Source organism: Phaenicophaeus curvirostris, chromosome Z, assembly GCF_032191515.1.
Source record: "Phaenicophaeus curvirostris isolate KB17595 chromosome Z, BPBGC_Pcur_1.0, whole genome shotgun sequence".
Lineage (NCBI taxonomy): Eukaryota > Metazoa > Chordata > Aves > Cuculiformes > Cuculidae > Phaenicophaeus > Phaenicophaeus curvirostris.
Window position 1 is genome coordinate 60,538,664 of NC_091431.1, and position 27,975 is coordinate 60,566,638.

The 27,975-nt window shown below is 38.9% G+C and overlaps 1 protein-coding gene across 2 annotated transcripts; it reads left to right on the forward strand.

Annotated features, from left to right (window-relative positions):
- Positions 1-1,471: 1,471 nt before the first annotated feature.
- Positions 1,472-27,971, forward strand: PAIP1 (poly(A) binding protein interacting protein 1). 2 transcript variants are annotated; one of them, XM_069880119.1, is made up of 11 exons: positions 1,472-1,583; positions 5,567-5,748; positions 11,590-11,769; positions 15,342-15,454; positions 17,934-18,045; positions 19,383-19,508; positions 22,007-22,113; positions 23,405-23,522; positions 23,657-23,711; positions 24,373-24,466; positions 26,605-27,971. In XM_069880119.1, the coding sequence occupies exons 1-11, from the start codon at positions 1,553-1,555 to the stop codon at positions 26,696-26,698; spliced, it is 1,212 nt and encodes a 403-aa protein (XP_069736220.1). In that variant the 5' UTR covers positions 1,472-1,552; the 3' UTR covers positions 26,699-27,971. The 2 variants fall into 2 exon arrangements, with proteins under 2 accessions (XP_069736220.1, XP_069736219.1); XM_069880118.1 differs by lacking the exon at positions 1,472-1,583 and adding an exon at positions 4,486-4,720.
- The last annotated feature ends 4 nt before the right edge of the window (positions 27,972-27,975 follow it).

Below are 27,975 nucleotides of genomic sequence, written 5' to 3' on the forward strand. Positions count from 1 at the left end.
ATCAGGACACAGGGATATGGAGGTGGGACACAGGGCAGGGTCACTGCCCCTTGCTGACAGTGCACGGAGCCCAGGCAGCTCAAACGCCTCCCAGTGCTCCCCCTGTCACAGCCTCCCTGTGCAGTGTCACCAGGTTTTGTCACCAGTTCACGTGGATGCAATACTGTCACTTCCCTGCGATGAAAATAATTGTGTATGTGTCTTTGAAAATAGCCCACGAAGATGATATTCCAGTGCTAGGACCTAAGGGGTCTAAGCACTCCTTCCCCTGCTCACCAGCCGCCTGCTCAGACTCGGCTGTGTGACCGGGACACGGCAGAGAAGGTTGAAGCAGCCCATCTGGAAGAGATGTTCCCGGAACGTGGTGTTCCATGTGGACAAATGCCAGGGCATACGGGTGGTATCGCCCTTGTTATTGTCATTCCGTCTTGCAGGGTGCAATAAAGCAGTGGTGTGGTGTGTGTTGGACACAGAGAAGTAGGGGCAGTGTGGGAGGATACAAGGAAAGAGGAAATCTGTCTGTAAATAAGACCTGGATAGACAAAGAGAATGTGCTGTTAAGAGTTTGCAGAGGACAGCTTGCTAAGTTGCCCACTGCCTGTACATGCTGTATTACATCACACTATCTGCAGCCTCTACATGTGAGTTAGGCTTCTTTTTGCTTATTTATTGCATCTCTGTAGCTGTTTATGCAGAGCAGGTGTTGCCAGATGCATCACATGGCTTCCAGATGAATGGCCACTGGAAGTGAAGTTAAGCCCTGAAAGCAGGAGTCCCAGAGAGTGATCAATAGGATACCCTGCCAGTGGATGCTCAGGACAGCACCATGCTTTTAAATAAATCCATGGGAAATATCCGCTAGGGCTCATGTGCTAATAAATCTGCTTTGTGTTTTGGACTTTGTAACCATTGGCTAACATGCCTCATGGGTGTGCTACCAATCAACGTAATTTCAATTACTAATAACATGCCATTTTAAAAGCTAGAACCAGCTTCCTCCATTTTTCTAATATGAAATATGCTGTCATCTTAAAAAAACCCTGACCTGCTAAACATGTAAAAATGTGTGCATTCTGAGCAGTGACAAAGTTGCAGTTTGTGGTTTCTCAGACAATGCAAGTGTATGCAGCATCGCTGCTGAATTGAGTTTTAGAGTCTTGGGTAACAGGCTTAGGACAAAACAGGTAACTCCTCTAGTGGATATTTATAAGTGGTCAGGACTGCATTTATTGAAAGTTGTAATCCAGTCACTGGGCGCATGGTCTGTGCTTTGCTGGTGTGGCTATCTCATATTTCCCACTTTCAGAGGACTTTAGTAATTGACAGACTTCAGCAACATGGGCTGGAACATTCTAATCGGAATGTTAGGCATTTTCTAAAGGAGTTGACTATTGTAGGTAGAATTTGGGGAATGTAATTTTGTATTTAACTGTCTGAAAGATTGGTTTTCTTCATTTTTGTTTTAGGTGTGTACATTTGGAAGGAAAATTGGGTTTCCAACCAGACACAACTGCTCTAATGCTAACTTCAGTAGTGCGTATGTAACGAAAAGATGGATCTGGGATCACAATCCAGTCTAAACAGTAAGTGGTTGCCAAACAGTTATTAAATTAAGATAACAGAGAACATCTGCTAAGTGAAAATAATTCACATTTATGACCAAAGCTGAAAAGCTGTCTGGTTCAGTAATGATAAGCTGAGGCATTGAATTCCTCATAGGCGTATATCTTAAAGGATGAGATTTGCTTTCTTGAAAGACTGACATATTAAAAAGTGATGCCAGTATATAATGATGATTTTCTTGAAGTCTCAGGATCCTGAGACTAGTGTTTGAGGATCTCGCATTCCTTTTTCATGTTAATGTAAGCTTTTCATTCTCCTCCTGGTAGATAAAGTCTACAGATGTGACTAGAGATCACAATATATAGCCTTTGAAACTGGAGCTTAAACCACACAAGAACATTTTCAATATGGCCATTTTAGTAGCTAATTTGTCATCTTTGAAGAATTGGCAATACTGCATAAATGCAGTTTTGACAATTGTTTACACAAGGCCACTTTTCCAATTTTTTTTGAATACTCATCAGAACCTACATTTGCTCTCATTTCAGTCGCAGAGTATAGTTAGTGAGTTTACCACTCTTCACATTCCGCAAGGGTTGCCTAGGAACAGTTTTCCCATGAGCCTAACTTATTTATTTTAACTGTGTCACCTCTGCTGTCTAGCCAACTTTTTCTCTCACCAAAAATAAATCTAATTAATGGCTTGGAGAAATAACTATTTTACACCCTACTTGTCCTCCCTTAATAATTAAAAATGGTAAAATGTAATAATAGAACAAAAAAAAGGAATGTAACTTCTAAAGTCACCATTTTGCAATACAATCAGATGTTCTTCTAAATGCAATACATCACTGTTCTCATTTTTTTTATAACATTTCATACAAACTTCCCTGTTTTTCATCCCCTCATGAGTGATGAACCAAGTTTGACCCAACATCACACCAGAAGTAACCATTGGCGAGGCCACTGTAGGCCATGCTGCTCAGGGAGAAAAAAATGCAAATATACCTGTCTGGGTCTGCTGAAGTGCCTGCAGGATGCCCCATACCTCAGTTACCTTCCTCATCCTGAGAGCAGTTTGTGATCCTGAGTTTGCAAAGCAAGTGGAGCAAGATGGGCTGAGGTGGAACTGAATGTAGGCAAAATAAATAGTGAATGGACATGTGAATGGAACCATTTGCAGTTAATGCGGCAATATTAGCAAAGTGCATTGCATGGAGAGACTCCATAGTTCCTGTTGGCATGCAGGTGTTATAAATGACGACCCTGCCAGGCCAATTCAGCAGCGAAGTATTTTATTATCTGGGGATGGGGAGCTGGGTAATACAGTGCTGGGTGCATGGGGAACTGCTGCTCTACCAACACGCCCCCTAAACCATGCTTGTCACACTTTTTAATATATTTGCATATTCATTTAGCCTCATTAATATTACAATCACCTTCAAGAATGTTCTTCCATGCATGTTCATTTAATTTCGAGAATGTTCCATCATGCATATTCATTTAGTCTCATGAATATTACAACCATTTTCAAGAATGTTTCTTCCCCTTAGTGCACCCCGGCCCCCCCCGGACCGCCCAGGGCCTCTCAAGAGCTGCTCCCCGAGGCTCTGCGAACACAGACACCCCACGCCATCCCAACACACCAGTCTGCACAATCCAATACAGATAAACCCCGCAAAAATGTTAAACCGTGAATTTTGTCAAATGCTTAAACCTGAATCCTGTGTTCAGTTCTGGGCCCCTCACCACAAGAAGAATGTTGAGCGAGTCCAGAGAAGAGCAACAAAGCTGGTGAGGGGGCTGGAGAACAGGCCTTATGAGGAATGGCTGAGAGAGCTGGGGTTGTTTAGCCTGGAGGAGGCTGAGGGGAGACCTCATTGCTCTCTATAACTACCTGAAAGGAGGTTGTAGAGAGGAGGGTGCTGGCCTCTTCTCACAGAATCACAGAACAACCAGGTTGGAAGAGACCCACCGGATCATCGAGTCCAACCGTTCCCATCAAACACTAAACCATATCCCTCAGCACCTCATCCACCCGTGCCTTAAACACCTCCAGGGAAGGTGACTCAACCACCTCCCTGGGCAGCCTGTTCCAGTGCCCAATGACCCTTTCTGTAAAGAATTTTTTCCTAACGTCTAGCCTAAACCTCCCCTGGCGGAGCTTGAGGCCATTCCCTCGTGTCCTGTCCCCTGTCACTTGGAAGAAGAGGCCAGCACCCTCCTCTCTACAACGTCCTTTCAGGTAGTTGTAGAGAGCAATGAGGTCTCCCCTCAGAAGTGACAGGGGACAGGACAAGAGGAAATGGCCTCAAGCTCCGCCAGGGGAGGTTTAGGCTAGACGTTAGGAAAAAAAATTTCATGGAAAGGGTCATTGGGCACTGGAACAGGCTGCCCAGGGAGGTGGTTGAGTCACCTTCCCTGGAGGTGTTTAAGGCACGGGTGGACGAGGTGCTGTGGGGCATGGTTTAGTGTTTGATAGGAATGGTTGGACTCGATCCAGTGGGTCTCTTCCAACCTGGTTATTCTATGATTCTATGATTCACAACTTCACAATTGCTGCCATTTCCCATCATGCTGACACGAATCTCCTTAATATCCATTCCCGCACAGGGGTTTAAAAATTAAATCATAAGAGCAGGTCATAGGTCATACAATCATTGAATGGTTTGAGTTGGACCTTAAAGTTCTTCCAGCTCTCGCTCCCCTGCCGTGGGCAGGGACGCTGGATGCCACGGCGACGGGCGCGCCCAATCCGCGAGGGGGCGCTGCGGGCCGGCACCATCGCGGCGGCGCGCGCGGGGGTGAAACTGAAAGTGAAGCGCTCCGGCCGCGGCGAGGCGGGACCCAGCGCCGCGCCGGCCCCCGGGGCCCGCCCCGCCCCGCCCCCGCCGCGGCCGCGCCGGCGCCGCCTCCCATCAGCGCTTGAGCCTCAGCATGTCGGAGAGCTTGGAGCGAGCTCTCGGCGCCGGCCGGGGCCGGGGCTGGGGCCGGGGCTGGGGCCGGGGCCGCGGCGGCGCTGGCGAGGGCGGCGGGGCCCGGCCCGGGCGCGGCGCGGGCGCGGCCGAGGAGCAGCGGCAGCGGTCGGGCGGCCTCATCCCGCAGCAGGAGCCGCTGCGGCCTCCCAAGACCGCGCCGCTGGGCGCCAGAATCGCAGGTACGGCCCGTCCCCCCCGCCTCGCCGCCTTCTCCCCTTTCTGCGCCCTCTGAGCGCGCGGGGGGGGGGTCTCGGCCTTCCCCTCCCCCTTGGGAGGGCTCCGGCCTTAAGCTTCGCCAGAAAGTAAACCCAGCCCCACAAAGCGTTTGTTATTGTTCGGCCTCTTCACGTAGTTACCGGGCTGGGTTTTCAAGCTGTGAAGGTGCGTTTGGAAAAGGTGGAAAATACGGTTTCAAAAGCTCTTTTTCGTTGGGATTTTTTTGGCACGTGGTGTACGAGAACAACAATAGCTAAGTGTCTTTGAGGATTATGCTAAAAATTAGTGATGTCTTCCATTGACTGGTCTTCGAAGGCTTGTGTTTATGTCTGAAATCTATGAAAAGCCCACGACGTGAGCAAGCATATGATGCTGTGAAAAGCCAAACTCGAAGCCAATTTGATTACCAATCAGGTATTCCTTTAATAAACGGCTCAAGGTAATTGATTCTTCTAACATAATGATGTATTTCTTCACGTATCATAAGGAGATTTACTTGTTTCTCAAGTTAGCTCTGTTAGAAAATATGTTTTCATGGTAGAGGAGAGAGCTTGTTCCCCCCTCCTTTTTTTTTGGTGACCTTCCATGAACATTTCGTTTACTTCGTCATGTAGAAAGTTTGCTAAAGTGAAAACTGTACCCATATTTAAGAACAAAAAAAGCCCCAATATGTTTGAAGCAAAATTGAAAGTATACCTTTGGTTAAAATATATCTCAGTTCCAAATAATTATGTATTCTAAGTGTATAGTGTATGAATGCGTACTAGTTAAGCCATTTCTAAGAAAAGCTGTTAACAAAAACTTTTCAGAACACCTTCAACAAAGGGGAATGCCATCTGGATCACAAGATAAAGTTTCAGGCCCTGATTCTGGACCAGAAATGGCTGAACCTCAGGTGTCTGTGGTTCCTGTGGTAACATCCAAGTTGTCGGCAAAAGCACCTGAGTTTTACCCATCAGGATACAATACAAACTTCGATCAGAACGTCGCAGTGAGTGTTTATTTTCTCTTACTAGTATATGACAATTTACTTACATTCAAATGAACAATATTTTCTTGAGGTCTTGTATGATAGATAACTTGAATGCTACATTTGTTGAAAAGATTAAAAGAAATGCTGAAGCTAACCTCCAGAGTTATAGTCTGAACGTTAGGTGGTAATGGGTGATTATTATGATGTACTTGAGAGCCTTTAGCATGGGAAATTTTGCTAAAGCTTGGTGCAGATAACCAGGTTGCTTCTTGATGACACCCATCATCAGAGTAAGCTGTGTTTTTGGCGATTGCCTCTGTTGTAGTTACATCCACACTGCATTTTAAGTAAAGGCTTGTCTGCACTTTTATGCTGTTTTCACAGGTTTTTGAAGCAAGTGATTTTTTTGAAGAAAGCTTGAACTTTAGCTTTTCTGAGCACAGGCTTTACCCTTCCTAAATTTACTTTGCCATTAGTTGCCTAACCCAGTGTACCATCATACGTCTTTTAATTCCTTCAATGATACTCTTATCACTAAAGGGCAGAAATGTAGGATTAAGCTCATTCCCAGCGGTTACCTACTTGCATACCTAATAAATACATCTGCAGCCAGATGAAAGGTGATTTTAGATCAATATTGTCGATGCAATATGTAATAGAAGTTGATACTTCTCATTTCCTACTCCAACGTCTTCCATGTTATTGCTTCAGTAGTTCTGCAGGGGAGATCCATGTGAAGCCAAACTTTGGTACTTATATATAGACAAAGGTGGGACTATTGCAGCATGGCCTGCAGGCTGAGGGAAGCGATTCTGCCCCTCTATTCCTCTCTTGTGAGACTTCATCTGGAGTACTGTGCCCAGTGCTGGAATCCTCAGCGTAAGAGGGATATGGAGCTGTTGGAATGGGTTCACAGGAGGGCTACAAAGATGATCCGAGGGCAGGAGCACCTTCCTTATGAGGACAGGCTGAGAGAGTTGGGCTTCTTCAGCCTGAAGAAGAAGGAAGGCTCCAAGGAGATCTTATAGTGACATTCCAGTACCTGAAAGATGCCTACAAGAAAGCTGGAGAGGGACTTTTTTCATAAAGGCTTGTGGTTATAGGACAAGGGGAAACAGATATAAACTGGAGAAAAGCAGATTTTTAGACTAGATATTAGGAAGAATTTCTTCACCATGAGAGTGGTGAGACGCTGGAACAGGTTGCCCAGGGAAGTTGTGGATGCCCCATACCTGGAGGTGTTCAAGGCCAGGTTGGATGGGGCCTTGGGTAACCTGATCTAGTGGAATGTGGCAGTGGGGCTGGAACTGGATGATCTTTTCGGGCCGTTCCAACCCAAACTATTCTGTGATTCAGTGGTTACTTTTACAAGTGAAATCAAGTGATGAAATACAATTACACTGAAACAAATAGATTTTTAATAACTTACAGGAAAATACTTGATTTGAATGCTAAATATGGTAGTCTAGTGTTTTGAACTCTTCTCTAAACTAGTAAAAGAGATCTGATCTTAATGTCATCAGCTTTGGCAGCTTACTGAATGAAATTACTGTTCTGGATAATGGAAGCCCATAGCCAATATACAACTGTTAACAAAATGCCAGCACAAATACGCTTCAGTGAATGGGTAACTTTGGGAAAAATAACTAATTTGCCCTTGTACCTTACGTAAGTTATATAAATTATTTCATTTTCCCTTCTAAAGGAAAAATCCATTTGGAATGGCATACATAATGTATACTTATAGCTACAAAGTTTCAAGGCCAGCAGTGTTGGTTTTCATCTGTTTTGCAAAAATACACAAGCACATGGGAGTTTGTGGTTGCACTGAATTTATGTGACTCATCTATTAATAAAAATACCTCTTCAAATGCAATCAAAACCTAAAGCATTTATTTTGAAGTATGTTACAGCGACCTTAGTCAGAGTGTACTAGGCCTAGAATAGTGGCATTTCAGACATCTGCCCTTCACAAAGTTTAGGGGTTTTTTACTTTAATGATTGAAATTATTTCATGAACTGGTCTCACTTGCAATAAAAAATAGGAAATTTAGCACACTTAAAAGAGATTTTGGCAGTGAGTTTTAACATTTTAATCAAAAAAAAGTTTTGAGAAACTTCAGGTTTTCTGACTTAAAGTTAATACTTTTTAGCTTTCGTTTATAATGTTGCATGGAATTCTTAGATCTGAAATTCACTTTTCCCTTATAAAAGACAACAGTGGTTCTGCTGTTAAGCACTTATTGCTTTAGAAATAATGTTGTTTTCTTGTTGGATTGTACATTTTTGTAATTACTATGTGTGTCAATATAACATTTGATTATTAGATTAGTTAAATTTCCAGTTCTGACACTCAAAACCACCAGTTACCTATGAAGGTAGTTTAAGGGATACAGCGTACAAGGCACACTAGAATTTTCAGAAAAACTTTACCAGGACTTTGTGAAAGAAAGAATTCTATGGAATTCTCTGTTAGCACACAATTGTCTGTACCATCAGAAGCTGTGGATGTCTGTGCTAGAATTGGTGACTAGGTTCATGTTTGAATTGTTAGTAGGAAATGTCAGACATGTTCTCTGATTTAGGTGTATGATAATAACATGGCTGTCGCTCCATCAGAAGAACATAATGATGTTCTCATTTCAAAGTTTTAGGACTGATACTTGTATTTTCTTGGATGCAATCCTTCCCACTCCTCTTTTTTTGTTTTTATTTTTTTTTAATTTCCAGAAGGAGGCTGAGCAGCCTCAGAATTGGTTTTATACATTTAGCCAAGCATGAGGGTGTCACTTCACCTCCTACAGCATGGATAGATGATTTTGTGTACGTAACAGTCTCTGTACTTAACTTTGAAGTAACTTTATTATAGACTTGTTAAGTGCATCTAATCTGAAGGGGGGAAAAAAACTTTCTCCTAAGAAGTCTGAAGAGAAATCAAGTCAGTAATAAATTATTAGTGGCAAAGTCCTTAAGTGGAAGTATGGTGAATACTTACCAGGTATAGGAAAGTGGTAATGAGCACATTTACAGCAGCGGAGGCCAAGAGCAGATTTGGCTCGTGGGCCTTTCCCGTAGGAAGGAAACATCTTTGTGTAAATTGAAGGAATTTGTGGAACCTGTTTAGCCTTTTTGTTGTTACCTCTTTAAATTCATGAACTGACCCTTAGGAGGGGCAAAATTATATCTTATAATCTTGAAATTGATAACTGTTGTCAATAATCCAGGTTGCCATCCTATAGCTATCCGACATAAAGGAGGAGGGCTAGGCGGTGTTGGGTTGTCTGAGAAATCATTGAAATTAATGCAAAATTTCTAGTTTACTTTTGTGGCTTTGAATCATAGATTTGTAATGAATGTGTAAACTTGTAGCCTCCTGCTAGCCAGCCTCTGTTTAAAGAGAGATTTACTTGCTTTTCCTTCAGCTGATACAGCATGTGATGCTGTCGTAAAATCTGCCTGTAAGTGATTTGTCTAGAAGTTACTGGCTTAATTTAATTAGTTTGTAAAGTGTCAGATGTTACTAGTTTAGTAATATACAACTTTTTAATAAGGATTGATTTGTTCATTTTTCTCTCCCATTTGTCCTGTTACCTAGTATAGTTATTAAACCTAGATTGCCTTTAGAATTGCATGTTTAGTACAGATAGATGCACATGGTACAGAGTTTAGCCTCTATTTTAGCGTCTTAATTGCAAAATGAGCAGAGGAGCATAAATACAAGAACACCTATATTCAAAATGGTATTGAGGCCCTGCCCAAAACAAGGATATTCTTCTCCAAGACTGATTTATTATGTAAAAGTGAGCATTCTCTGCTGAATGAGGATCTCATAACAACCTGATGGCTGTCAGAGCAGCTGCCTCTAACAGCTACGGCAATTGCATTCCCTGCAGCCTGGCTGGAGAATTTTGAAACAGGCTATTTGGAGGGATGCTAGTTCCACGCAGGAACGGTGCATCATCTTTCTGTAGAATCATATTAAGTTGATAATACAGAACTTTTATTAGTTTATTTTAAATGGCCTGGTAAAAGTAGATTACCTTTAGAGAAATAGAATATTTATCAAGTTACACATAGGGCTGTTAGCCTTTATTCTTTGACTTTGTAAGCTCCAAACCTTAGAATGGTAGAATACTTTAGGCTGGACAGGACCTGTGAAGTTCCCCTGCTCCAATTCCCTGCTCAAAACAAAACTGACTTGGACTAGGTTGTTGAAGTCTTTATCCTTATGAGTAATAACATTTTGCTGTCATTTCAGTAAACCCATATTTATTTCCTATTTCTAATGGGAAACATTAAGCAATTTTGTCTTTAGTATTATTCGCCAGGGAAGTATTCAACTTAATTAAACTTCATAGGAAATCCTTTTTCTTTTGTTATATTGGTGTATTCTCCATCAGCTTAAGTTGTATACCCTCATTACATTGGTCTTTGAAGAATTTTGGAAATTTTTTCCCCACACCTTCTTCACAGACGATGAAATTAATGTCAGTACTTGATTTTCAGCAGTGTGTATCTATCTTTCTCCACAGTTCATATCCAGCTGAAAATCCTGTACAGATCCATGTTGCTTCACAGTGGAGGGGAGACAGGCATTTTGAAGACGGAAAGTAAAGAACATCCCCTCATTAAGGGAGAGGTGTTAGGAAGAGGAAGAAATACAATTATAGGTCTTGCCAATGTAATTACGTCCACTAATCAGCAAAGTAAAAAAAAGAAACTGTTTTATCATTTTTAGCTCAATTTTTTTGTTACAGTAGATACATTTTAAACCTTTACATAGTAGATATTGAGAATTCTCATATAATTCGTTACTCTTACATTTTGAATTAGGAATTACAAGTAATTTCTTTAGCAGTCACTCTTCAGGCTCCTGCTTGCCTTTCTGCAATCTATATGAGATGCTTTTCAGAATCTTGTGTAGTGTGACGAAATGCGTTATTTGTACTGTTATTACTACCGAAATTACAAAGTACGGTGCTTCTTTTGCTATTCCCCTCATATACTAGCATTGTAATCATTCAGAACAGTGTTGACTCTAAGTACAATTACATACATTCATTTCTGAATGGACAAAATCAGCAGCCTTTTATTCCATCAGTGGGAGTATAAACATCGATAAAGCAGTATTGTGCTAGCTCACCTTTCTTTAGGGAGCAGGTGTGTTTATGGTCTGTTTTTTAACCTCAGTAGCTGAAAATTAGTGCAATACTCTTTGAATAGTTTTGTTTCATTCCTTGTAATCTTTCATACATTGCCAAAATATGCAAATTTGCTGACTTTAAGAGATCAGTTTTTGCTGGCTGTGTATTCTACATGGGAACATTATACTGTACTAATTGTAGTCGTGTGATTTCTCCTGCTTTTTTGTATTTTGGAGCACTGTAGACCCTATGTAATCCCAGAATGCTTTGTTAACAATTTTTTTTTTTTTTTTTCCTTCCACAGTTCGTATTTCTGCAGCACAGTTAGTGCGCACATCAGGAATGGGTGTCAAGCCTCAGTTTGATAGATTCATTCTTCACAGATGTATTCTTCTTACTAGTTTATTAGTTAATCTTGCACCAAACTTTGCAAACTTTTATTTCTTTTTAATCTATCTTTTTATATGTTTTGCCAGGAGAACCTAATCTCTGTAAAATCATTTTGTGTAATTCTTAAGATGCTAGGACTACTGGGAGCTTTCTCATGCATGAGGTCTGTGCTTTCTGAAATGTCAGATTGAACTGTCCAGTAAAGGTCATCAAGTATGCAGTGACTCAAGACTTAGGGCTGTATGGCTGCTTCTGGAGATAATAAGCATAACAACATTGGTTTAGGTTCCTTTTAAATAGTTGGTATATTCTTTCACTGCTCTAGGATTGTTCATTTGAAGATGGCTATCTGACCTTGGCAGAATATGTACAAGACTTCCTGAATCACCTCACCGAGCAACCAGGCTGTTTTGAAACTGAAATAGAGCAGTTTGCTGAAACACTGAATTGCTGGGTCACTACAGATGAAGCTTTGCGAGAACTGGTTGAACTCATCTATCAGCAGGTAGCCTGTGTGTCATGTCTTATAACATGGATATTGTGCCTCTGGTACCTGGTGTTCAAGATGTGCACACCATTAGTATTTGTTATATATTTGTATCTACATGATTGTGATGGTTTGAGTTCTTCTATTTAGACTGAATTATACAGGGAAAGATTTTGCTCCATCAATTGAAGTGGTAGCACAAGTGTGGGATATCTGGATGATTGATTAAATTGGGGAAATTTATCAGTTTCCTTTGTGTGCTTGGATTTCCTGGGTCATGTACTCGAGCTGAAATTGTGGCACTTAATTAAAGGAAGTTATATTTGAATTCCTGTATTGATATAATAGAGACTGAAGAAACTCCTAGGCAATGCCAGAGTTGTGCAGTTTTATTCTATCCTGCAAAAAAATTTCTTAATAATAGTCAGATACTTTTAATTCCTTGGTATTTTAAAAAGTTAAAATTACATCTACCATACACATCACCTTTTCGGAAATGCTCCTTTGTTGACAGGATTTCTTCATTTGGAACATACCTATTTCAGAATAGCATAACAGGAGGGAAGGAAAGCTTGTCTAATGGTAACTAGGTCCAGTCCCATTGATGGCAATGGAAATGAGGACAGAGACCTTGAGCTGAACCCTGTACTAATTGGAGGAGCCATTGGAAAAAAAAAACAGCTTAATATGTGTTGCTTAGCAAATGAGCTGCTGTTGCTGTCTTTTGGGCTTGCAGCAGAGAATGAAGTCACACTTGTGCTTGCTGTTCATTACATTAGGTGTCTCTTACTTTCCTGAGTTGGTTGCTTTAGAATTCTACATTGAAGAATACAAGTTCTTATTGACCTTTTAAGTGCAAATACTTGGAGATTATTTTTACTGTAAAATAATCTGGGGCATGTAGAGGTGCATGACTGGTTAGTCATTGTACAGACTGTAGAGACTAAAGTTTCTTATTACCATTCAAAACTGACGCACATGTAATTCAGCACATGTTAAGATTACCTGTACTGTGTGGTAGCGTAATTTTCCCATCTTGTATTTGAACACATGGAGGATAATTTTAAAAAGATTAACATATTCCATAGAACTTTACCAGAAGAAATAAAAAAATTATCCCAGTTCTAACTTCATATATGTTAAATAGATTGACTTATTTAATGTAAGCCTTTGATGTTGCCTCTTCCTCCCTCCATCTCTTGAAAAACAAGTCCAGTGAAAAGGTTGTGCCGTCCTCAGCTGAGAAGCACTGAGTGCTACCAGCCTGAAATTAAATGAAAAATAAAACCTGGCACAAAAAAAGTTGTTCTAGTATTCAAAAGCATTCAACTTCAGGTTTTCTTTAATGTCAGGATTGGATTGTGTTTGAGTGTAAGTCAACTGTACTTATTATTTCTCTGTCTTGAGCAGAGGCTCAAATATTTGTGTTTCCTGGCTTGTCACAAAAGAATTAAAATTGCTGAAGTGTAATTATAAGCATCCGCTTCAGTGATGTTAATTTAACCCCGTTGAGCAGACATGCAGGTGTTAGGTTTGTGAAGGAAAAAGACTAAAATAAAGGAAACCTAAGTTCTGTACGGTCTTCCCTTCATCTGTAGGTCAAGTATGTTAGCCTGTCTATGAAGATTAATGAGATATATGTATTACATCCCCCTGCTCTTCCTAATCTGTTTATGTCTCTAGAGACCGAAGGGATGTTTCTGGTGTTTTCCAAAATTGAAATGACTCTCACTTCATAGTTTAAGAGTCTTGACTGTGGTATAGTTAATAACAGCAGATGTTGCTGTTGCAGCCCTTAAAATTTCTCAAAGTAGTGTTGGTAGGGTAGCCTTCATGCTTAAATTGTGGATTTTTTTAGTTGGAAATAAACTGGGGATACCAACAACAATAATTGAAGGAAGGTGATACTGCACTAGAATGATTGATTATTAAGAAAATGCCAGGTGGGTTTTTTGGTCTCAGTGTGCTATGCCAGGTCAAATTACCTAAAATTTAATTGTTAATTTGATGCACTCGTGAATAATGTTTAAAAATACAGGTAAGGCTGAGAGAAAGCTCAAGCAAGCATCTGCATTCATGTTCATTTTGGGGGTCTGGGATGTTTGGTTTGGTTTGGATGTTTTTTGTTAGGAAAGAGAAGCATAATTCCAATGATGTGCTTTGCCTTATACAAAAGGAGGGCACCTCTTCTAGTTCAAGCAACTGATTGAACCAAAGTATGAAAAAGCTTGTTACCCTTTTCACATGCCTCTTGTGGAAACTAAATTCTATTCAACTGTCTTAATTACTTAAACCTCATGTATCTTCCAAAGGCACTTCAGTTCTTTCCAGCAGCTTTATAGACATGCTACAGTTACAACTAGTACAGTTTTTTCTCTGTAGAAGGTAACTAGCTGCCGTGCATTGACATTCAAACCTGTTAGAATCGGAAGTGTGCAAGCACATCTATAGTGCTGATATGTTAGTAAGATGTAAAAGGAATGTTCGAAGATGATAAAGCCATAGGAAGAATTTGAGTTTGCGATATCCCTAGTGGGTTTTTTTGGCAGAGCTGATGGAGTTATTTTTACATAAGAATCCCTTTTTCACCAAAGAAATAATCTCAAATTCAAGTGTTGTTAGAAAAGAGTTCAAAACAAGTCAACAGTAAAACATTGCGAAATATGGGTATGGTCTGCATTAAGTTAGTTAATAATGTCTGTACTGAACCTCTGAGAACCATAGAAAGCTTGAGGAAATGATCTCAACCTACTTTCAGACTTTCTGAGATTCTGTGAGAGTTTGAATGTAGACTTCATTGAATTGACAGTTACTTCCCCAACCCTCTTGAAATTTTGGATTATCAGATCAAAAGCAAAATATTTTTCAGACAGTTTACAAGTTACACTGTGGAATTTCATTGCTACCACCTGCTTTTAGATGATAAAAGTATTAATATTACGCAGTTACAGGCCTTGTTTTAGAAAAAAGGACCTGTCAAGGGCTGTTAACTGTGATGATACAATTTTAACCTCTGAATCTGAAGTTTGTTCTGCAGACTGCTGGAGTGTGTACAGGAGAAAGTATTTATCTCCAGTTGCCGTGTTCTTGTTCTCTTTCCTTGGGCATTCACTGTTTCCAAAAATAGATTCTGGGATAAATAGCTCTTAGACTGAATGAAGGAGACTTTTTGTTGTTGTCGTCGTTGTTATGATGTACTCATTGTTCCTTGAATGCATCTCCTTGGAAAGGCATCTTAATGCCCAGTGTTGATTATTTTTTATTATTTTTTTTAAATGTGAATGGTTTGTAAGTAACTTTCAGGCACTCTGGTGTTGGTCACAATGGAAAAACAGAATTGAAGACACGTGGCATATTGATGGTCTCACAAAATCACAGAATAGTGAACTTTTAAGTGTTGAAATGTGTGTGGCAAGTTGTTGATGAGTTAGTAGAATTGACATGACAAATAGTAATTATTTATCTTCTGCTCTTCAGTTGTCTAATCAACCATTGTTAAACACAGTTCTCAAAAAAGCTTTTAATGATACTTCCTGGTAGCCTAATCATGAGATTTATGAATAGTTTTTTTTCCATTTTTATTTTGGAAGGCCACATCTGTCCCAAATTTTTCCTACATGGGAGCACGGCTGTGTAACTATCTATCCCACCACCTAACCATTAGTCCACAAAGTGGGAACTTCCGGCAGTTGCTACTTCAAAGGTCAGTATCAGCATGTCTTTAAGCCTGTTCCTTTCTCGGGTTACATGTCTTCTTATTTTGTATGTAACTCAACATCACGTGCAAAGAGGTGTAAATAGAAGTTTAGATTGGGGATTATCAAAGCACAGGTACATACTGGATATCAAATAAATATATTTTTTAATATTTTAATAAACTAAAATATGAAAATAAGAATATGAAAATAAGGCTCCAAGTTGGAGTTCTGAAGGTTCTTTTGAACTGAGTATTTTAAACTGATGTGAAATTACAGCGTAAATTTTAAAGCTAGTCAACTTTCAAAGTATACTAACTGCCTGTGTATGTACTGTCCTTGTCTTTGACTCTTGCCAGGACTTACTATATCATGGGGTTGTTTTCTTTACTTTTCTGGCTGAAATCATGCATAAGGTTAATTCACTGGTGGACTAATTGATTTTATATCTATGAAGTAGATGCATAAAATCCAGAAGGCTAAACATCTTCAGTTTGCAGTTACAACAGAGTTCTGGGGTTTTTTGTGTTTTAGTAATGATTAGACATCTTGGGTGACAAATATGCTGCATTTTTTAAATGGATATGTTTCCTTTTAAATCTTACTGCATTACATTTGAAGGACTAGTACACTTTAATACTGAAATTCTTTAGGAGTTAGCCTTTTTTTCCTTAAGGACTTCTGACTTTCTAAGCTTCGGGCTTGGTTCTTATTTTAAAAGTTTCGTATAGTCCATCTATGTTTAGGAGCAAAAGATTGATAAACTAACAGCAATGAGCCATTTTGCCTTCAAAATTATCACTCTTCTGTTAATTACTTTTCACTTGAACATGAGGGAAAACCGTGTTAATGTTGATCTGATCCCTGTTTTTTAAAGCCAACCCAGTAGATAACATTTCTTTTAGCGTCCTGAAGCAGTGAGTTTAAAGCTGCTTATGTTTTTATTGCTAATATGAATGGAATTAGGGTTAGGAGGGATGAGCAACCTAATAGTATGACTACAGAGAGCTCCACTTCTGCTCTTAGCCCAAGTTTCTATTTTAAATTTTGTGTTTCAGCTTTTTATATTTTTCGGTTTATCTAATCTGTTGTATAACCAATGATAATACATGAGAACTTGTCTGGCTTTCCTTTATCTCAAATATTATTTTTAATTCTGTTTTTAAATTGCTACGTAAACTTGTATATTTTTGTTGAATACTAGAAAATTAACCTTACTGCCGTGTTATCTTAATCATCTGTATTTTTATCTAAATTAGAGAATCATAGACTTGGAATGGTTTAGATTGGAAGGGACCTTAAACATCATCCAGTTCCAACCCTCAGCCATAGGCAGGGACACCTTCCACCGGATCAGGTTTTTCAAAGCCACACCCAGCTTCAGCTTAAACCCGTTCCCCTTGTCCTATTACTGCACTCCCTGATAAAGAGTCCCTCTACAGTCCCCTTCAGCTGTCCTGAAGGCCCCCTTAAAGTACTGAAAGGCTGCTATAACGTCTCCCCAGAGCATTCTCTTCTGTAGGCTGAACAAAAACAACTCTCTCAGCCTGTCTTCATAGGGAAGATGCTCCATTTCTTTGATCATTCTTGTGGCCCTCCTCTGGACTCACTCCAACAGTTCATGCCCTTTTTATGTTGAGGGCCCCATAACTGGACACAGGACTCCAGGTTAGGTCTCATTAGAGTGGAACAGAGAGAGGCAATCACCTCCTTCAACCTGCTGGTCACACTTCTTTTGATGCAGCCCAGGATATGGTTGGCTCTCTGGGCTGCTAGCACTCATTGCCAACTCATACTTGGTTTGCCATCCACCAGTACCCCCAAGCAAGGCTGTCGTTAATCCACTCGCTGTCCAGCCTGTCTGTATCCATGTTTGGGATCGCCCAGCCCATGTGCGGGACCTTGCACTTGGCCTTGTTGAACTTCATGAGGTTTGCACAGGCCTACTTCTCAAGGCCCCTCTGAATGGCATCCATTCCCTTTAGAGTAATCAACTGCATCACTCTGCTTAGTGTCATGAATCATGCTTCGCTGTCACTTAAAATGGTGAGATAAAGAGTTTATTGGATAAGTCCAAAGGCATCTAAGAGTATGTGGGCAGCACCGTGACAGGGGAGAAAATGTATTTCAGACTGTATCTACTTTGTTTCTGTGGGCATTTGGTTGCCTGTGTTGAATTTCCTGGACCCATATTCCAGTATATAAACTGTGCAACTCTTTTACATCTTGGAATTTGCTCTGTTTCATTTTGCTGTCTCAGATAATCTCAGTGCTTGAAAACGAAATCACATGTATTCATCTAAAAGAACACAAATCCACCATGTCTTTGTGAAGTCATGTCCTTTCCTTCACAAGTCATACTTCCTAGTATTCAGCATTTAACAGTTTTAATGCATTTCAGAAGTTCTTAGCATTCTGTTAAATAAGCAACATGTTATATATGTTGGGATGTCTACAGATTATATGATTTTGGTTTAATGCTTGCAGGTGTCGAACAGAGTATGAAAACAGAAATCAAGCTACCAAAGGAGATGAGATTACTCGAAAACAATTTCATGCCTTTGTGCTGTTCTTAGCTGAACTTTACCTTAACTTAGAGGTAAGGAGGAAGTTGCATGTCAGGTGGTTCTTCATTAATTTTTTACCATATTCAGGTAAACACTGAAAATGGAATACAATTTGAGTTTTTTCTAAAGGTAAAGGGAAGTGATCCTTAACATCATGAAGGTCCCTTACAACCCAAACCATTCTATGATTCTTTGAATAAAGTAAAAGAACTTTAGTTTCATTATATTGTGAGTCAAAGAAACAGATAAACAAAAAAGGACAAGATCATTAGAAGAAAAGTGTATAAAGATTTTTAAAATAAAAAGAAGGTATAAGAATTCATGAAAAGAACCAACCATAAAACACCTTTGGAATGAAGCTTTTGGTGTTTTCTTTTGTCTGGCAAAACCCTCAGATCACTGCGATTTTCAAGGTAGGAAATTTTGTAACCTGGCAGCAGCAGATCGGGATCAATAACCCGTGTAATTCAGTGTTCAGCTACTAATATGAGCAGTTATCAAACACTTTAGGAAGCTGCAGAAATCCTCGAAATAAGCAGTTAAAAATGCAGGCCCCTAAAGATAGTTCTTCTGAAGATTGTGTCCTTATGCACAAAGCATGAAGTGTGTATCTAGTTTGGGGGTTTGTGTCTATGATATGTACCAAAGAGTATATGTACAGGTAAAACTTCTTTGACTTCTTCACCTGTGAGTTCAGTAAGTTCACTAACTGCTCTAAATGTAGTTAAAAGTATATTTTTGGCTGAATTATATCAGTGGTTTGATTTAAGAAGACACTGTAAAAATGTCCAGTAGGCATGAGGAAAGAAAATAATTCTGACTCCCATTTTTGTTCACAAGCAGGTCTTGAAACCTGCTTTTCACTTGCTAGAAGTGAAAAAGAAAGATTTGCAAGAGGTTTAGGGGCGGGAGAGTTCTCCAGTTCTGTATAGTAGAGCATTTATTCTTAGTTTTCTGTAATTTTTTAAATACGTGTAGAATGCCTTCTAGAAACAGGCCACTACAGCTGTAGAGAATATGTAATGTAGTATGGGAAGGAATGGGGGGTTGTGAGAATTTGGGATTTTGTGCTACATGTAAGACACACATGCACTGTTATGTATGTGCCACAGTTGTAAGGATACTACTGTTCTTCCAACTGAAAAACTCAACTGTGTTGATCACAAACCAAATCACGCTTTCACTCTTGAATACTTTTTGACTAAATTATTTCTGAAACTTTAGGAGTCCTTTAAGAGCTTTTTATATATCATCTAGTTTAGGATGTCCTTGCTAACAGCATAGGGGGTTGGACTAGATGGCCTTCATGATTCCTTCCAATCCAAACCATACTATGATTTTATAGGGTTTTTTTTACTTTTTTTTTCAGATTAAAGGAACGAAGGGACAAGTAACACGAGCAGAAATTCTTCAAGAAGGCCTTCGGGAATTACTGAATGCTCTGTTCTCTAATCCTGTGGACAGTAATTTGATATGTGCAGTGAAACTGCTGAAGGTGAGACAGTAGTTTTCAAAGAAAATGCAAATGAGGAAGTGTCTGTAGGGTTTTACATCATTAGCAGAGCAAGCTGTACTTTTTTTGTTGGCTCAATTCCATACTGGTACTAAGGAAAAATGAAAAAAAATTAAAGTACGCCTGTAAAAGTAAAAGGCAAGGCCATGGACTGAAGCCAAGATGCAAAGGAATAAGCAGTCCCGTAGGTCTCATTTTGCTGCTTCTGGTGTGGGAGAAAACCATAACCAGCTTGAATGAATTGTGGGGTCTGGGCTATGTTCTCTGTTCTGAAGGACACTCAGCAGTTAGGTTTTACCACTTCAAAGGTTCTTGATATCAGTTATTTCATAGAATCCTAGAATCACCAGGTTGGAAGAGACCCACCAGATCATCGAGTCCAACCATTCCTATCAAACACTAAACCATGTCCCTTAGCACCTCGTCCACCCGTGCCTTAAACACTTTCAGGGAAGGTGACTCAACCACCTCCCTGGGCAGCCTGTTCCAGTGCCCAGTGACCCTTTCTGTGAAGAATTTTTTCCTAATGTCCAGCCTAAACCTCCCCTGGCAGAGCTTGAGGCCATTCCCTCTTGTCCTGTCCCCTGTCACTTGGGAGAAGAGGCCAGCACCCTCCTCTCTACAACGTCCTTTCAGGTAGTTGTAGAGAGCAATGAGGTCTCCCCTCAGCCTCCTCTTCTCCAGGCTAAACAACCCCAGCTCTCTCAGCCGCTCCTCATAAGGCCTGTTCTCCAGCCCCCTCACCAGCTTCGTTGCTCTTCTCTGGACTCGTTCCAGAGCCTCAACATCCTTCTTGTGGTGAGGGGCCCAGAACTGAACACAGGATTCGAGGAGCGGTCTCACCAGTGCTGAGTACAGAGAGAGAATAACCTCCCTGGACCTGCTGGTCACACCGTCTCTGATACAAGCCAAGATGCCATTGGCCTTCGTGGCCACCTGGGCACACTGCTGGCTCATATTCAGTCGGCTGTCAACCAACACCCCCAGGTCTCTCTCCTCCAGGCAGCTTTCTAGACAGACTTCTGAGTTTCCTATATTCCAATTTAAACTCTTCATTTGAAGTTTGGATGTTTAAGCGGGTTGCTTCATACCAAGTGAGAGGTTGTATTCAATGAGTACATTCACACCTGCGGTCAGCCTTTATGCTGGCAGTGCCTCTGAGTCAAGGCCCACTGAAGGACCTTTAAAAATGTCCTCCGCAAATCAGGACTAAAAATCAGGAAGCAGTGACAGCTGTTTTTTGTAATCATTGTACATTAAAATGGAGATGTCACTATCTCTCTGGGTATTCTTGGAATATTTATTTGGCTTCACAGCATTCATTCTAAAATAAAAGACAGTAATTTAAATTATTTTATGACACATTGCTAAATCTAAAAGGTGTTACAGAACAGAGAAAATTTTTTTGAATGCAAATGTTTTGTGATGTCTTGCAGTATCTGCAAATGTTGGAGTATCTGTAGCTAGATTGGGTTTCCTCATGAACCTTTGGTTTCACTACAGGAACAGTAAATGTCTCCTGTTGTCTTTAAATAGTGATAGATACAGATAGTCTCCTGTTTAAATAGTGATAGATACAGGGGTTTTACCTGTTTGCTTTGCAATATGTTTATTTTTAATTAAACCTTCTTGGTGCTATTATCTAATTATCTAGGATGCAGGAAGTCCCACAGTAGAAAACTGGGAATACCAATGAATGTTGACTAAGACGTTTCGTCTGTGCAGTTTATTCCTTTGTGTCATCAGGTGCCATTCCAAGCATTTTGGATCATACAGTATTTGTGCTGAGTACATCAGGAGTTGTTACTAACTTTAGTCATAGTGGCAAACTAATTTTTTTCTGATTTAACTCCTGCTGTGCCTAATTATTGAGCAATGAAGTACCTATTCTTAATATATAGGCTTTCATCTGCAGCAGTTCTAAACTGTCTGCTGCTAAAGCTCGCTCTGCAGCAGCTTCAGCCTCACAGATTTTATGTATTAAAATTCAGGCTGGCTTAGTCAGGTAATTCTTGGCTTCTCTTATATGTACACCAGATGAAATTCTGTGGCATGTCTGATGTTGGCCAGTTGACTGAAATGTTTCTGAAGTTTATTAAACTTTATTATTCTCAAGTAAACTAGTGGCATGCATCATCTGCAAAAATAAAGTCTCCTGTTTTTATAGCATGTACTTAAATCAGGTAAGATCTGACAAGTCACTGAAGAGTTGTTTGAAAATCATATATGAAGACTTTAATAAGAGTGGCTGTGAACTTTTGGGTAGCAAAAACACTGGACAGAGCTACTGTACTGTCTGAAGTCTAAAATAAGCTATATATAAGGTCTGTTAATCTGTTTAGCAGGTAGGCAACTGGGAGCGCCAGCCCTCAGGTAGTCACACAATGCACCTAAACTTTATGAATTGTTACAGAACCTCAGTTTATTAAAGTTTTGTAATCTTCTTAAAAATAAAAAAAATGCTAATCCCTTGTCTTTAGTTGACAGGCTCAGTTTTAGAAGATGCATGGAAGGAAAAAGGGAAGAATGATATGGAGGAAATGATTCAGAGAATTGAAAATGTTGTGTTGGATGCAAACTGTAGCAGGTGAGAAGATAAATTTACATGCAGTGGTTTGTTCATATATTAAACAAAACACCTTAAAAATTTCAAAAAATTATGAAGATATCTAAAACGTTACCTTAAAAACTTTAATTTATGAAAAATAAGGTGATATTTGATATTTTTGCTTTTTTTTTTTGTTTTTTCATAGGGATGCATGGTCCACTCTACTGATTATTTTATAGTCTTTTACTTCTTGAAATCTTCCATAAGTGCTTTAGTTTCTAAGAGTACAAGAGACGATGGTGGTGCTATCTCATAGGTTTTTTGTGTTTTTTAAATCTGCAGTTAACAGTATTAATTATACACAAACAGCATTAAACATGTAACAGTATTAAATATAGACAAATCACTATAAACATAAAGGCAAAATGGAATATGCTTTGTGGTTTGGTGGTTTTTTTTTTTTTGGAGAGCACACCTTTTTTGGCAGGGTCTGACTGCAGTATGTAAAAATGTAGTTGGCTAATGTATTCTTCTCAGTTTGCAATCAGCTGCATGCGTGAGGTTATCTGATTCTGCTGTACATCATCCTAAGCTTCTTGCAGACTTACTAAAAACCTATAGAGGGTTCAGATGCTGTGGCCTGATCTCATGCCATATGGAGGGAGGCCAGCAGGTAGTTCGTAGCTTCTCTGGGTTGTAGTTTAGCTGCCCCCAGGTAGGATAAGGAAAATTTTGCTTCAAGAACCAAATCAAATTCATTGCATAAGCTGAGGCTTCAAGACACAGGAGCATAAACTTATTTTAATAGAGAAAACAACTGAAGTGGACTTGCTTAAAAGAAGAAAGCAATTTCTCTTAAGGGATGAAATGGGTAGTGGTATCCAATACATTGGAAATGGTACTTCTCACTGTTGACTGCAAAATTTCAGTGTGATTAAGAAGGCTAAAGTTAGGATCATAAGTTAAGTTATTAAAATACAATTTGAAGATCATCCCCCTGTTTTTCCCAGTACTGTCCTTTTATCAGAAAAGGATTTGTTGCTCAACTTGTGCTACAAGTTTGATATCTTTATAAAAAATTCAGTGATTTCTGTTTTACATGGACTCCTTTAACACAGAGGAAGTGGAGAGGATGAGTGTGTCATAATTGACATACAAACCATCTAGACTTGCAAGGAGAAAAGATAACTTAAAATTATCTGCAGACTGGACCAAATTTTGTCCTTTTGGAGGGCTTTAACTACCTAGTATTTGCACAGTAAAAGAAGCTAAATTTCTTTCTTAGCACTAACAAACTTTCTAACTTTTTTTGTGTTTCTCTTTATTTCAGAGATGTGAAACACATGCTTTTGAAACTAGTAGAATTGCGATCAAGTAACTGGGGTAGAGTTTATGGAACTTCTTCACATACAGAAGCTACCCCTGAAAATGACCCAAACTATTTTATGGTAAGAGTGTATGGACACTTCAGATCCTTAATTTGATGTGAATTTAACTTGATTCGTAGATGGTCACATTGCTGAAAACTTCAAAGAGCTGTCTCTCTGAGTGCGTATAACCTTCTGTATAACTTTATCCTTAGAATGAACCAACATTTTACACTCCTGATGGTGTTCCTTTCACGGCAGCAGATCCAGGTATGTCACAAGCTTAGTAGCCCTGTCTTCATCTTCTTTAAAAAAGTTGTAATTGAGTTGGCCCTGCTAAACTACAGAAGTTGCTTTTCAGATGTCTGAAACTCATACAAATTTAAAAGACAAAATTATGTCTGAATTCTGGCTTTCTGTAACACATGCCTTATTCTGCATTAAAAGAAGGTAAATATATGGTTGGACTCGATGATCCAGGGGGTCCTTTCCAACCTAGTGATTTTATGATTCTGTGATATGAAATTAAGAATATCTGTATAAGTTTATATAATCCTGAAGAATCTGTGCTATAGTCTTCAGCACTTGGTCTCTCCTAGAAGTCAGAAATCTTCAAGTCTTCTTTTGTTTTTCCATTGTTAATAGCAGAAAGGTTTGTTTCTTGCTCAGTGTCTTTGTCTTCGGTAATCTGAGCGCAATGTGACATCATTTCACCTAAAGACTGTGACTACCTTTACAGTTCTCTGTGGAGACAGGTGTCATGTTTGGAGATCAGTTGATGTCCTGAGAAAACGCTGTAGCAGGAGTTGTCTCTAATATGTTTCATGCCATTTATAGTTTCACAAAATAGGCTATTTTCAAACTGCATAGGTATATATTAATTTAGAGGACTGGTTTTATATATTATACAATCTCACTTTTATTTTGCCAGATTACCAAGAAAAATACCAAGAGTTGCTTGAAAGAGAAGATTTGTTTCCAGATTATGAAGAAAATGGAACAGATTTATCAGGACCGGGAGATCCGTATGTTTTTTTTTTGTGTCGTGTTTTTTTTAATGCTAGTTGTTTTTACTGCACACTTGGGAATACAGTCTTGACAAAATGAGACTAAATAGCATGATAATTATTAAGCTCCACAGTGGAAGTTGCATATTTGTTCAGGTGTAAATTGGCTTGTAATCACACAAATTTGAAGAAATGTTTATATTTATACAACTGTTAAATTCTGTTTCAGATATTTATGTACATATACAAACATAGTCGTTCACATTTAAAAAAAAATAAGTTTACAAGCAAAATGAAGCACCAGACCTCGAGTGCAGGTAGTGTGGCAATCTGAATTCATTTGACTGATGCATATACGCATCCCAACTAGAAATCATTACAAAATTTTCAGTCTTTCAAAGGGAGGAGGTTCTTAAACTTCTCTCCTCGAGGTAAGTAGTATTCCCTCAATTAAACAGCTGTTTAGTATTCCTGTAGAACAAGAAAAGCAAGGTAATGGCAAGGGGAGAAACAACAGATGGGAATGCAGTCAGACTTTCTGACGCTGGTTTGTAAGAATTTAATAGGAAACCGGTGAAAGAAATATGGTCTAAAGTTGTGTTGAGCTTTGAACTCAACTGGTTGAAGGAGGGCTTTCAGATAATTATTGATACCTAGGAACATTCTCAGTATTGTGTTCGTGTGATAAGAGGCTGATGACCTAGACTGATATTTTTGCTAGTGAATTAGAAAACTTACAGATGGTGTCTAGCTGAGGGGAGTGGCAGGAACTTTGGAAGATAAATTAGATGTGTCTTGAGAAATCAACAAGCTCATGCTGAGGGGGAAAAAATAGCCACTTTTACTGCTGCGCTTAGAAAAACAAATTAATGCAAAATGGAGACAGCAGTTTAACACAGCAAATCTGAAGAGTGACGTGTGGAAGACTGAGTCAACCTTCATGCAAGGCGACTGTGGTACCTTCTGTGTGAAAGGCTTAAGAAAAGCTTAGAGAAGTGTATCCTGATCCTCTTGTCGTCCTCCTGACTGAAGTTGGGGAGGAGGGTTCAATGTTGAGTCTCTTCTCGAGTCTACACTTGTATAAGAAAGGAGAAACAAATAAATATGTATACTGCTTTTTTATGCACAATGCTGAAGAAAAAATACTTTCCTTACATGTTTCTGTTGCATTTCCTGTGGTTTTACGTGAAACATAACCATCTATGGTTTCTGTGCAGATGAGATGTGCCGATTCCCTTGTTTGGAACTAAGGCACAGAAGATAAGAAACCAAGCACCTGAAATTAGTGCACACTTTTTGAGAGTCAGTAGCTGCTGACTGTTGTTTTTAAGGCTGTTTAAAATTATATATGCTATTATGTATAAGCTGCCACTGTACTGTCCTTTTTATGGTGATGAACACTCCAGTTGGACCTAGAGAAAATGAGGAACTATTATTAGTATTTCCCAGTAAATGTGGGGAGAAAGAAAGCCAAAGCGATTCCCATCACTTCCCAGCTTTCTTTTGAAACTCTGTGGTGATCTGCACTCTGAGATACTTATTATCATTAGTGGCATCCAGTCTTTTCTGTGACCTAAATAAGACAGGTATTTTCCAGAAGACTTGTTACCATATAATAGAAACTAATATAATGCAGATATAATAGGAAGGTAAACTAAGGTTGCTTTCTTCCATATATAAACAAATAGGAATGCAGGTTTTCTATACAAATATATTCTTTGACTACCATGCAACCAAGAGAGTTGATGCAGTGTTTGAAGTAGGATGCTGACTAACCAAAAGTTATGCTAATATCATGCTAATTGTGCTTTTTGCAAATAGTTAAATACAGATGCATTATTAACTTTTGGGAAACTTGGATTGCATTATTCCATTGTCTGTTATCTCGGGACCTATTTCTGTCTTTTAAACTGTGGACAGCATAAGTTGGTTTAAAATGCTGACAAACCCTGTAACTGTTTTAACATATCTATGCTGATTAGAGGTTTCTGTTTGTTTTCCTAGTACCCATTTTTTTTTTTCCATTTCATCCTCTTTAAGAAAATGTCATCATTAACTGCTGTTTATAAAGCTCTGTTTTATTATTGACATCTACAGCAATGTTTCTGAAAATCTGTATGTAAGCTTAACATCTTGGTGAATTTTTTTTTTTTTAGGTATTTTGATGACATTGATGATGAGATGGATCCGGAAATTGAGGAAGCATATGAAAAATTCTGTCTAGAATCCGAACATAGGGGGAAACAGTGAGATGTTACACATTAATGTTAGTTTATTAAGCCAGTTTAGGTACGGTTAGAATACAGGGGGACACAAAACATTTGTACCAAAATAAGGAACTTGAGTTTCTCCAAGTACTAAAGTTATACAATTTCCATTTTGTTTAACAGAGTCTGCCAAAAATTGTATACTTATGCCCTGTTGTGTATATATCATAGTTTATTTTATGTACAGGTATATGAACAATGTTTTGGCTGCAATAAAAATGGTTTAAAACTTATCATAATAGAAATTAAAATTTAATGTGGAACTGTCCTGTGAAATTTCCCGTGAGGGAGAAAGGGGATTAATAACTTTTTTCTAAATATAATTGCTTGCTTGCTTGTTTAGTGTATATTGGACTTACTCATCCTTCTTACCATATATATGGTATTTGGGGATATTGGGGCAAAGGGCGTTCCTAAGGAGAGTATGATCCAAATATTGGGTTTGGTTGTTTATTTTTCTGTAGATCACAGTCATGCAGTGGTTTGTGAAAGTTTTGTTTTGTGTGAGGTTTTTTTTGTTTTACTTCTTTTTTCATTTTCCAAAACCCTTACTAGTGAGGTCTCGCTTTTTTTTTCTCAACTAAACATTTTATATGTTATGTGAAAAAGCAAGCAGTATTTTTGAAGTTAGGTGCTTTTGAGATCTTTGATTCAGATAAGCTTCTTTTTAACTTTTACAAACAAAAACTATCCTGTAATTTGTTGTGTTCTTCAAGTCCATATAATTCAGTTTTAACCCATGCTTTTCAAGAGCATGTGCAGTGCTTGGTATTTTTTTCTTTTTAATGTATCTAACATGTCTAACCTTCCAGCAACCCTTGTAACTTTCTCCATTCTTCTAATTTTATGTAGTTTGATTTAATTTTCTAGTTGAAATGAACTCCTGTATTTCATAAATGTTAACATTCTGAAGCAAACTGTTCTTTTTTTGGCCCCATATAATCATATTTGTTTTTCTAGGATACTCCATTGTTGCCAAATTGAGTTATACTGCTCCCTGTTATGTTACTGGTTAGACTGAATAGAACCCTTTACCAAAACCAAACTTTAATATTTCCCAAAAGTTACCTACTGTAAAGAACACATGCTGTGAATATGCATGTAAATAATTCTGTTAATATTTCACTGTTATTTGATTGGTTAAAAAACTTGTGCATCTGCTAACAAGAGTGATCATTGACTGTTTTCTGAATGTTTATTTACCATGCTTATTAGGTTGAAGTTTTGGAAAAATAAAGTTTAACTAGCTTTGTTTCCTTT

Coding starts and splice junctions, on each gene's coding strand:
- PAIP1 (XM_069880118.1), top strand. CDS start 4,501: ATGTCGGAGAGCTTGGAGCGAGCTCTCGGCGCCGGCCGGGGCCGGGGC. Junction 4,721..5,566: donor GCTGGGCGCCAGAATCGCAG/GTACGGCCCGTC, acceptor AAAACTTTTCAG/AACACCTTCAACAAAGGGGA. Junction 23,712..24,372: donor TTTCACGGCAGCAGATCCAG/GTATGTCACAAG, acceptor TTATTTTGCCAG/ATTACCAAGAAAAATACCAA.